At 35.4% G+C, this 13,289-nt stretch overlaps 1 protein-coding gene across 1 annotated transcript in view; it reads left to right on the plus strand.

Annotated features, from left to right (window-relative positions):
* Window positions 1-13,289, plus strand: part of UST (uronyl 2-sulfotransferase) — a 2,042,870-nt gene that overhangs the window by 1,586,750 nt on the left and 442,831 nt on the right. The window contains exon 6 of the mRNA XM_044068933.1: window positions 6,448-6,545. Coding sequence (XP_043924868.1) covers window positions 6,448-6,545 — 98 coding nt within the window. The remainder of the gene's footprint in view (window positions 1-6,447; window positions 6,546-13,289) is intronic.

A 13,289-nucleotide genomic window follows, 5' to 3' on the forward strand; every position in this document is an offset into this window, starting at 1 on the left:
CTTTTACCAACATGTGGCCAAAGTAGTAAGAAAATCATTATATGTCTCCCATCTTATAAGTAATGGCATGGCATTTAGGTCCAAGAAAGTCATAGTGCCACTTCATTTGGCCCTTATCGGACCCATCATCAGGTATAATGCCTCTTTTGGCATGTATCTGACCAGACATATGCAACAGCTGAAAAGCCCACAAAGGTTCCTTACCAGGAGAATCCAGGATATAAACACATTGTCCTATATGGATCACCTTAAAGCCTTATTTCTATACTCAGTCTCCTGCAGGTTACTGAGAGGTGATCTATGTCTGGCGTGCAAGGCATCCTCTGATCCAGCTATGGTGGACCTTTTACACATCTGCAAAATGAACAGCATCCGAACCACTAGCTCTAGGGATTTAAATTTTGCTTGCGACATAAATAGTATATGTTGGGGAGATAGATATGTATCTCTGAGGATTCTATGCTCTGGAACAGGCTCCCCAACCATGTGCAGCAGAGTCTATGTTTAACCCTGTTCAAGCATAACCTTGACCAATGGATGGAAAATCAGAAATTCATCCCTGGTCTTGCCCCCATATCTTTGCTAGACAGAGGCAGACAGTAACTATACTCCAGCTAATATCTCCCCCTATATACCCTTTAGAAACTCTAACTAAAATACCCCCTCCTAATATATACCCATGATACACAGGAAAACAATTGGGTTAGGTTGTGCAGATACGTTTATAAAGGCCCTGGTAGTCGTGAGCCTCGTGTATACCTATGAACCTATATGATTCTACCAAATGACTGTGTATCTGAAGCATGAAAACTGAAGTAACTTTGTTTTTAAAGATGAACAGACATGTGTAAGGTTCCATCCAGGTAGCATTGCAGTTGCCTGCTGTTTAGATAGTTAAAATCCAAGTCCAGAGTTCTGTACATTTAAGTCAGCCAGGAAAGCAAAACTACATTTTATTCAGCTACCTTCTTTGAGGATAGAAGCATATCCATTTCTTACATGAATTTTCAGTAGTGACATTCTAAAGTCTGCCATGTAATAAGGAATGAATAACTTTTCCTCTAGGATTAAGCTGCCATGGTGTACATTCATGGAGGTATTACATTTTCAGTGCTGGCAAACAGGAAGATTCAGATGTAGTGAGAAAGCATTTATGTCATTTCATATGCCTTACTTAGAAAGATAATGGCAAATTAGTTGTCAGGGCTAGGGCCCTGAGGAGAGAGCAGAGGAATGCTTTCAAACAGGTATGAACTGTGGACAGATAAGGACTTTGTCCCACTTAAGATGTACAGAGAAAAAGTGTAGAGAAAACAATTCAACAAACCAGAAGGAAGAAAAATGCTTTACCACTTTTGGTAACTTTTGAATAGCCCCATGCAACACGTTCCAACCACACTAAAGCTAAAGTACAACTGCCCATTAATACACAGTATAAAGTAACACACAATTCAAAAATGTTAAGTGAAAAATAAATCAGTTCAAAACAGAACTAACTGCAGAACAGCACCTTTAATAATAACAGTGAATATCAGGTGCAGTATGTTAAACTTATAACACACAGGGTTTACAGTAACTTCTAAATACTAATTAAAGAAACCAATGAGATGGAAAGGGATGAGCAGCAAAAATAAGAGTTAGAAGAGCCTTGCACACAAACTGTACTTTTTGCCAATATAGTATGTAACAGTTTATCAACTCTGTGAAGAATTTACTAAGGAAACTACCCCCTTATTTGAAAACCAAAACTGAGTACTGATCTGGATATTTCTACAACGTGTTGTTCTTTTCCTTTCAGGAATACTTGTAGTGAGCAACAGACTTTGTGATTAGATGTTTAGCATAATTAATGTACTTTAAACCAATGCTGGTGAATAACAGTAATAAATTACTAAATACTTAAATGTGTAAATTTAGAAACCTTGAGTTTTAGAAAGGAGATGGGTAAAATGGTATATATTTTAATAATATAGTAACCGTATCTACATAAGATTAAAATATATTTGATTCCATTTTGAAAGCAAGGACTTGAAAATAAATAAAAAGTGCAGCATGCTTGAAGAAACTATATAAATTATATGCATTTGAAATTGAGCCACAAAATGCAGAAGTATTTTACAATTTTAAAAACAAGTCGTAGAACACGAACAAAGTTTGAAAACATTCAGAAAATAAAATGTATTACATTCTGTATGTATTGAACACACTATAATAACCAGAGTTTTGTATATGAGCTGCATTTTTCTGTTACAGAGTGTAATGGTTCAGTTTATGAAGAACATACCAAAGAAATTAATTTCTATTATGAAAATATAAGTGATGCAAACATAATCCACCATAAAAACTCTAAGCATTATTGCAGAAAATAAAAATGGTAACCTTGTTCATTCATTTGGGATGCACGCAGACTCTTGTAGGCTCCTTATTAAAATCGAAGCACTCAAAATGCCAAATGCCAGCAAGCCGAAAGAAAAAGTGAAAATCCTGGAAAATAATAAATCTCAAAGATCTCTCTTCTCTTTTAAATTTCTTTTTTCCAGGAGGGGGGAATCCTGTGTAACCTCAACACCACCCAAACTTATGTATACCAGCTCCAAGACATTCTCAGAGAAAAAGGAGTATTCCAAAAAATGGCCTTCTCAGGCTTAGTATACATATAAATCTATTTTTATTTATTTATTTATTTTTATTTATTTAACATTTGTTGACCGGGAAAGTCCGACTAGGTACCACAGATCCTGTTTTCAGCGGAGGCCCGGGGAGAAATCCTCCAGAAGCATGTCTTTAGAATGTGGGAGGAAACCGGAGTACCCAGAGGAAACCCACACAAACGCAGGGAGAACATGCAAACTCCACACAGAAGGCACCCCAGCCGAGAATCAAACCGGAGAACCTCTTGCTGTGATGTGACAGCATTAACTGCTGCACCACTGCGCCACCCCTGAATTTTTTAGGCCTTTCAGTTTCTGTGTTTCAGGACTCACTGTAGCAGGTCCCCAACATTTCAAATGGATGCCCACAGAGACTGTTGTACTATATCATATTATATGAAAAAACACACTGTAGTGCAGCTGTTTTGGAGAGAGTTTTAATGTGATACATGATTTTCCAAAAGATACTGTAACGTAACTGAAGAAAATGAATGCACCTTGAACCAGTACTAGTTCAGGTGGATAAGGACAAGGCTAAATACATAAATTCACCGCTAGTGAAAACAAGATTGAAAGTCATATATTCTCTTAAATAAGATATGTGATAAAACAGGTGTTTAGTAGAGTGCATGTATTGTTTTTTTATCTATACTCTTGGGACATCATCAAAAATGTATTTATACTGTTGGCAGAAGATATGTGATAAAACAGGTGTTTATTAGAGTGCATGTATTGTTTTTTTTATCTATACTCTTGGGACATCATCAAAAATGTATTTATACTGTTGGCAGGCTTTCACATCTGAAAAAAAGTAGTGGAAAATTATTTTAATCTGAAATGTATTTATGCTACTAAAAAAATTAACTTAAAAGTTCACATACTGCACAAGAAAAGCACATACGTGCACACCCTGAAATATCATAACCCACTTAAAACCTCCAAACCTAAAATCTAAACTTAGTTGAAAAAGTGAAAGAAATAAATCAAGTAAAATAGAGACTTCATTTCCCAGTTTTCAGCTTAAAAAGAAACTTCCCACACACCATGTACACAACAGACATAAATAATACCCCCCAAAAAGCAGCCCTGACAACATAAATCACCACCACTAAAATGGATTGTTAAAGCCAAAAGAAAAAAAAAAGCGAAATTAAACTCAGGTCACAACTAGCGAATTGGAAAATGGCATTACCATAAGTTAACAAACCATAAGTAAATGATAAAACTAAGAAATTCTAATATTATCTTTACTGCACTACTAAAATGCATTAACATTAAGATATGAACTGACACTGCAGTAAAAATGCAAAATTACCTGTAAAGTAGCATACATATCTGCCCATAAGACACTCCATTTTAACTGTTAATATAGACTACCAAAGTCAGTGGGGAAAAATGAATGCGTGAAATGTGTGACAGTTCGAGTTGAATATCTGGTACTGTAGAATTTAGGAGCTTGGTCTGTGACCCATGGCATCACCACTGGTCATGAAACTTGTTCCTGAAGCTTACAGTATAAGGTATTTTATGTATCATACACCAGACCCCCACATAGTCCTCCCAATACACATATCTATGTAGGTAAATATATATATATATATATATATATATATATATATATATATATATATATATATATATGGATTCACTTCAGAAGCTCAAAATACTGAAATCTCGAATTTCAGTATCTCGAGCCCAAGAAGCCGAATCCACACAACAACGAAAACTGAAAACCACAAAATTCAAAACCTCGAATACCAGAGGTTTTGAATTTCGCGTTATTACTACACCCCCACACCACCCCTACTTAAATATTCTCACTCTGAGGTCGCACTATATACAAACACACACAAAACACCACCACACAAGCTACTTTCTCCTTGCACACACACATCACAGCAACAAAACATACTGACACACACCACAGTCCCTACCCAAACCCCTTAACACACACACACACACACACACACACACACACACACACACACACACACACACACACACACACACTTACCTGAATAAATGACCACAGCAGAAGCTTAGAAGCACAAAATTCAAAACCTCTGGTATTCGAGGTTTTGAATTTCGCACTTCTAAACTTGCTGTTCTGTGGATTCAGCTTCTTGGGCTCGAGATACTGAAATTCGAGATTTCAGTATTTCGAGCTTCTGAAGGGAACCCATATATATATATATATATATATATATATATATATATATATATATATATATATATATATATATATATATATATATAGATAGATAGATATGATTCCCATATGTTTTGTGAAACAAATATTTGTGCAACAAATGCAAGGGGTAGCAGAGATTGTCAGATATTTAGAGCCAAATGTTGGAGATCTTGAAGGTATGTTTTGTCGAGACAGGTAAATGGAGTTTAGAATGGGGTCAAAGTGCTTGTGCGTGTGTTTGGGTGTTAGGTAAGGGCATAGAAGTTGTGTGTTTGCATACAAGTGTATGTAGTTTAGGGCTGTGGTCAGAGCTATGTAAGGGGATATATGTACTTTTGTTAATGTGTGTTTGTGCAGGTTTGTGTATCCTGATTATGTCTTGCGCAATGGTAATATTACAGGAAGCTTTTTTGTAATGTAAGGTGTAGGTCAGTGTTGCAGGTTCGGCAGTGCTGGGGTTAACATTGCATTACTAAGGTGGGCAGGGGGCTTTGTCTTCTGCTTAAAATATTCATCTAATGGGAAACACCTGTTTTGCTGAAGATCAGCTAAACTAAATGACTGCCTACTGGTAGATGCTGTTTAATTATCCAAGGCTCAAGATGGCAAGGACTGGAGTGCCTCCACAAAAAATAATTGTCACGAAGATGTAACGGTAGTAATGCCCTTTGGGGTAACTTTCCTCTTCTTCAAGTTGGTGCAGTGATGGAGATGGTATATAAAAAGTCTGTGGATGTGAGAAGCTTACCCTCACATTTGGGAATGTAGGGGGCTTGCCTTCCATGCACACACACTTAAAATGTGTTTTTTGGGAGTTTTTTCAGGATTAGAGTTTGTGGATTCCTGTCATTGAGGGTCTCAGCTTCAATAACTCATAGTACAATCAAATTGAATAGGAACATGGTGCAGTGGTGCAGCGGTGCAGCGGTTAGCACTGTCAAGTCACAAGAGGTTTTCTGGTTCAGTTCTCGTCTTGGTGCCTTCTGTGCAATGTCTGCATGTCCTCCCTGAATTTTTGTGGGTTTCCTCTGGTTTCCTCTGGGTGCTCCAGTTTCCTCCCATGTTACAAAGATGTTACAAAGACATGCATCTGGAGCGTTTCTCCCCGGGCCTCCACTGAAAATAGGCTGTCTCCTAGTCGGACTTTCCCAGTCAGCAAATGTTAAATAAATAAACAGACTGAATTTTATTTTTTCAGGTGGGTGGCTGGTAGACTCACTCTGAATAGTGTAAAATTAATTTCTTTACTAAAGGCAAACATTTCAGAATTTTGTAAACAGCTGAACAATAATCATCAGAGTTCTACATTTCCAGTTCTTTTATTTAGAACTCTGTTTTGTGGCTACTAATTTTTAAGAACTTGTCAGATTGTTTATTCTACTATTTTTAAACTGCTGTCTTCCAAAATCTGAAAAAAGTCATAATGGAAAATGATTCTGACAGTCAAAATGCATATACAATATGTTTCGAAATGCTACATCATCAAAATCAGCTTAAGGGTTTTTCTAGTTTCTAAACAAATATTCTTGGTTGACAGACAACTTATGTTGATATTATCTAAGCAATCTCCACTAATATGTTTCTAAACATTTTTTTTTATTGTAGGACATTAATGAGTGTATCCTTGAAAACTACCCTGAATGTTCTAATCCCAGGCTGTTCTATATCATCCCCTATTTCTGCGGGCAGCATCCTAAGTGCAGGTAAGTTGTTAGCATCCCTTACCTTCACAAAGCAAAACCTCATCTGTATTAAAAGTGAACACTATATTATAATTTTGTCTCTAGCTTTCCGTGATTGGTTAGTTTAGGTAAATCATTAGGGATCTAATAAGCTACTGCTGATCTGAAGTCAGCAGCATGATAGTTACCACTTTAATAATATCTGTGCATTTATTGAAATGTAAATGTGTCCTTTTTATTTCATTTTGTCTCAAAAAAAACGAAGGAAACCACAAACTTGGAAAAAAACAAAATAGTGATACTATTAAACAAATCACGCCAGTCTCTGCCAAGATATATTTATTCCGTTAGCGCTTTCGTGCATTAACAAATAGATGCACTTCTTCAGACACCATATTTAAAAATGACTAACATATATATATATATATATATATTCACACACACCCAACAGCTCATCATTAATTATCTAATTAAAACATTTAAAGAACCATGTTCCTTAAAAATTAAATGTTATATTTGTTTACTACAAACTTGAACATTAAAACTCACACAGACTTTATAAGTATAAAAATCTCATTATGACTTACATATAATTTAAATCATAAATATACTGAATATTATCATATCAGATAGTTCATAACACATATATATTTAAAACATGTCTATATGTATTAATTAACATATATTAATATTTATAAATACTAACTAACCTAGCGTTCTAAAGCCCTTAATTTCAAAAGACATTTGATGGAACATATTTCATTTATACCTGGATATACATATGCTTCTGTTTTAAATTGCCATAGTAATTCCCGTTCTTCAAGTTTTAGGTGCCAAGGGCCACCTCTGGGATTTTTATGGACCTTTTGCACAACATTAAATAGAAAGCTATGATTAGGAAACTCAGTAATATGCTTTGCTAGTGCATTTGTAGATGTGTTTTTAGAAATTGCATATATGTGTTCAGTTTTAATTGACGCTCTGTTCATAGTTCATAGTTTTAACCATTATGCCAGTTTTCCCCAAATAAAATGCAGAACACAATTTACAAGAAGCCAAATATACCACACCACAGCTTTCACAATTATATTTGTCATTACAATAATATTTTTGACCTTTAATCTCAAAAGAGGAACCTGTTTTTATATATTTGCAATATTTACACCGTCCACACTTAAACATTCCCTTATTAGGCTTATAACTAATATTTGGTAACTCCAATAAGGTTTTAAATGAAGATGCCTTCTTATAAACAACCACAGGTTTAGGTCCCAAAACTGAAAGGGAATTTCTATCATTAGACATTAATTCCCAATTATTACATAATATTTTTCTAACATGCGGCGCTAAATCATTAAACTGGGTCAAAAAACTAACATTATAATTAATTTTGGACTTATCAGTTAGTGCAATTGTATGATTGTTTCCATCCGTTTCAAGTACCAAAGGATTGACAATCATAGACCCAGCTGTCAATAGAGGGCTCATAAGACCCTTTTGTCTTTTTATAGTGACTTCACTAATAATAGAATGAATAAGTTTTTTTGGATATCCCCTATTAGTGAACATTGTGAATAATCTATTACATTCCTCAGAGAACAGATCATCAGTGCTACACATGCGTGAAGCACGAACCACTTGACCTTTTATTACACCTTTCTTTTGAAAGAAAGGGTGAAAGCTGTTAAAATGCAAAAACGAATTGCTGTAAAATGGTTTCCTGTATATACTAGAGACAAATCTGTTACCCACTATATCTTTTGTGATAAAAATGTCCAAATAATTAATGCTTAAATCTGCATACTGATGTGTAAACTTTAAAAAGGAAGTAAAGGAACACATCACATCTACTAACTTCTCTGCTTCCTCTTCTGTACCTTTTATGACCATAAAGATGTCATCTTGGTAACGGGTATACCAGACTACCATTTTAATATAGAGATTGTGTGGAAAAAGAAAATTACGCTCCCAATAAGCCATTACGCTATTAGCAAAGCTCCCACCACAGGGGGAGCCCATTGCTATTCCATTCTTTTGCAAATACATTTGTTTCTTAAACATAAAGAAGTTGTTGTTTAAAACAATCTCTAACAAACTAATAATAAGGTCGATATCTTTACCTAATAGGTGTTTACTTAATAAAAAGTCTCTAACCCATTCCAAGCCTAATACTTGAGGTATTGCATTATACAGATCTTTAACGTCTGCAGTTAAAAACTTGAAATCAGGGTCAAAAACTATATTATTCAATCATTTTAACACATGCCAAGAATCGCAACATATTTGCGATTCTGTTAATAATACATCTTTTAATTTGTTGTCAACCCACTTGGCACATGCATATGTAATTGACTGTCGACCATCTATTATAGGTCTAAAAGGCGGATTGTTCATATTCTTATGTAATTTCGGTATTCCGAAAATTACTGGCACTAAAGGAGATAACATAGTCAAATAATGATAAATATCTAGTGTAATACTACCTTCAATAAACATATCACTAAGTATATTCTTAATCTTCTGATAAGACTGATTCAACTCATTAATGGACACTTTTATGTAATCAGCAGAAGATAACATTTGGCACATTCTATGTTTGTATTCATCATTACTCATAAGAATAGCGCCACCTCCCTTATCGGGCTTCATGACGCGTATATTACGGGATTTAAGTAATGTTATAAAATCCCTTTCGTGCTCACTATGACATGATTTATTAGGGTACTCCTTAAATAGTACTCTAATATGCATGTCAGAAATTTTCTCAAAAAGTGCTATATTGTTATCTAGTGGAGGATTATATAAACTAGAAACATGTTCACTACTAGAAATACTAGCACAATTTCTAAACATTAACTGGAAATTCAATTTGCGTGTATACAATCTCAAATCACATAATACACAAGCTAAATCCACTTTAGGCGTCGGTACAAAATTGAAACCTTTAGCTAAAAAGTCAATGAGGTCCTGAGATACTTCAAAAGAAGAAAAATTATACACATTAAAGTCCCCGTATATACTGGAGGAAACTGCTTCAGTGCAGATGTTTTGACATTCATTTACCTCCTGCGCTTGTTGTACTTCCGTTTCGATTGTGTACGTTTGTTCCAGTTCAAATTCTTCTTCGTAGCGTTGGCATAAGACCCGTGAAAACCCTGCTGTGTGTCCGTTGTCTGGGCATGCACATCATTAACCTGATTATTAACGTGCTGGTTTCTGTTGGAAATTCGTTCACTACGCCGAACTTCATTGACCTGAGGAGATGTACAATTAACCGGCTGGGAATTGGTATCGTCACGGCGCTCAGTACCAACCCTGTTGTTATTCGAAACCACGCCTTGTAGGTTACGATTGGTTGGTGGATCAGGATAAGCTGTACCTTGTGCATACGCGGCTTTATCCCTATTAATTTTATGTTTTTTAGTGTCCATAATTTTAACTAAGAGAATCTCTATACTAGAAAAGATTCTCCTATAGTCATAATTGTAACGTACAAAATCAGGATCACTATGAATATCCTTTTCTAAAGTGTCCAATTGTTGTCTAAGATCGTTAATTTGATTATTGTACTCATTAATAAGCAACTCAAGTCCTTGCTTATTAAATAACTGAAGTAGTTTACGATACATATCCGAGTCCTGAACACCTGAAGGTGTCTGAAGAAGTGCATCCATTTGTTAATGCACGAAAGCGCTAACGGAATAAATATATCTTGGCAGAGACTGGCGTGATTTGTTTAACAGTATCACTATTTTGTTTATTTCATTTTGTGTTTGAACCATTTTTATGAGTAGGATTGTGTTTCCTCTCAATGACTCGATCAGTAACTCAAACATTCAGTCACTGCTGCTAATGTTGGTATTGCAAACAGTACATCCAACTGTTTATTAATGGAAATATAAAATATGTATTTGTGGAAGATAGCTAATAAAAGTAGAACATTTAAAATGCTGGTCAAATGCTTCTTCAGTAGTGTGTGAGCCTACTTTAATAGACTTGCTGTTAAAAGATAACAAATGCAGATAATTTTTTTCTTCTTGGACTGCTATGAAATACAAACACAGCAGATTCTCACCAGAACTAGATCAGTGGAAAGGGTTCCCAGCCTTACTCATAACTTGAAAGAGCATGTTTGTTTGTTATTTGTTTTTTAGGTAATTGGAATATGTTTGAAATCAGAGTTGGAGTTTATGAAGTGAAACATAGGATCTACTGTGAGTCATCAGGTTACAGCTAGATGGGGTTGGGGTTACAGCAGGATAAAAACATCTAATTACAACCTTATCCAGCTGAAAATCATGACGTGTTTTTACAGGGGGGAAGTCCTCCCTGAAGCCCACCAAAGTTATATATACCAACTCCACGGCAGTACCCACATGAAAAAGGGAGAACTCTCCCACAGGAATAGGAATCACTGCTGATATGTTTAGAAACCACATTTCAGTGGAAGGCAGTTAATGGGAAGTAGTAGCTTTATAAATGGATTTATTGGGTATGCCCAGATCTGTCACAATTGTGTGGTTCTGCTGGTCAGTAGTTTCCAGGTCCTGTTACAGAGAGGGCAGTGCTACTGTTGTAGTAAATAAACACTCTGCTGATTTGAACTTTCATCCATTCATTTTTTCATTTTCTAATATCCACCTGTATAGATTTTTGTATGTCTGTAAGCCTGTCCTGCTTTATTCATCATATGTTTTGAAAAGATACTTGGAGATTTCCACAGTAAAATATGTCACCTCTGAAGAGATGCAAGTCAAACTGTATCTCTGCAAATTCGGCTGTGTATAGTTGTTGACTGGGCAGTTTGTCCACGGTTAAAGATTGCTGTTGTAGATTGTCACTGTACCTGATTTTACTTTCTTTTCTTCCGTATAATCAAGATGCGCTCAAGATACATAGGCATTAACCATAAACCATTTCTCTGACTCAGGCTTAACTGCTCAAAACATTTAACTGCTCACTGAAAGTATATGAAAAGGCAGATTACCTAGTCAGCCGTTCTGGCAGTGATACGCAGTATTTATCTTAGTACATACAGAAATCACGGTGGACTACTTTCTTTTTTCTTTTTTTTAAGCAAGAAACATATTTATTAAATTATGACTTATAGGCAGCCATACGTTTATGTAAATGAAAACAAACCTTACTGACATCATCTTAGTTGCAAGCATTATACATCACAAAACATATTGCCAAAATTTTGCTTGCAAATATTGTATATCACTTATAATCTACCCAGTCATTGTCAGTCAAACATTACATAGCTCATTCATGTCCTGCCTTCTTTTAAACCTCATTCCACCCCCCCCCATATATATTGTTCCCACAATTCACATTTTTCTATGTGATTTGCCACTACCCTTTTCTAAAGATTCTAATTCCAGTTGTTTTTGTCTCTGTTACTATATTCACTACTTCTAGTACAGTTGGTATAGACTTTGATTTCCATTTTCTAGTAATTGCTTTTTAGGCAACTGCCATAATTAGACTCAAAAAGGCCTTATTATGTCTAGGCAATTCCAATTCTGTATCATAGCGTAGAAAAATCATTTCCATAGATGCACAAATTTGCTTACCCAGTATCTCTGATAGAGTAGTCTACAGGGAATCTTTAAAGTCTGCCAGCTCATTACAGTCCCAGAAAATATGTTCCCAATTGCCTCTTTCTTCCCCGTTACACCTCCAATATTTGCGGCCTACTTGAGGAAAAATACCTGGAGTCTACTTGGGGTACAAAAAAACATTTCCAAGCAAAAATCCTAACTCTTCTAGATTTTGTTGCATATTTGAGAAATATATATATATATATATATATATATATATATATATATATATATATATATATAGTTCCCTATCAGAAGCCTGAAACACTATAAGCCTGAAAATCAAAATCCTGAAAACTATAGACTGAAAGTTCAAAATCCTGAAAGACCAAAATCCTGAAACTCAAAATCCTTTAAACACAAATAATGCTAATATGTCACTATAAAGACACTAATATCTACCAACTGACCCTGACCCTAACCCTAACCCTAAGGTCCGTCACTATCGCACACTGACCTGACCCGCCCTAACCCTAACTCACTTAAACCCCTAACCCCAATATTTGTCACTATTGCATACATGCCTAACCTGCCCTAACCCTAACTCACTTAAACCGCCTAACCCTAACATAAAACCAACCGACACTTACCTGAACCCAACGCATGACCCAACACCACAGGGCTAACAATAGCAAAGCCACAATGACGTCAGTATGTCCATTTTGTGTTTTCAGGATTTTGAGTTTCAGGATTTTGGTCTTTCAGGATTTTGAACTTTCAGTCTATAGTTTTCAGAATTTTGATTTTCAGGCTTATAGTGTTTCAGGCTTCTGATAGGGAACCATATATATATATATATATATATATTCCCCCTATTGTTTCTGTATAAATTGCTTATCCAGTCTCTTTTTCCAGTCATTTCTAACCTCCTCTGATTGATTCTTATAGCTATCATGCAATATTTTATATGCTCTACTAATTATTCCTTTTTTGACAGCAGCTCTATTCTACATTCTAGTAAAAACTCATCAGGTGTTAATCTTTCGTTTAGGACTCCCCTATTCCTTTCTCTTTGCCTATACTCTGATATCTGTTCTTGATAGGGAAGGCAATCTCTAACCTGCAGTCCTAATAAATTCTTGGTGTCTTCCCATTCTATTATTTTTACCTCTCTAGTTATTTGCTCCCAATACCTTAGTTCCTTTGCCAGTTTTCTCCAATA

This window comes from Protopterus annectens, chromosome 1.part0 (genome assembly GCF_019279795.1).
Source record: "Protopterus annectens isolate FY-2018-M chromosome 1.part0, PAN1.0, whole genome shotgun sequence".
NCBI classification, from domain to species: Eukaryota; Metazoa; Chordata; order Ceratodontiformes; family Protopteridae; genus Protopterus; species Protopterus annectens.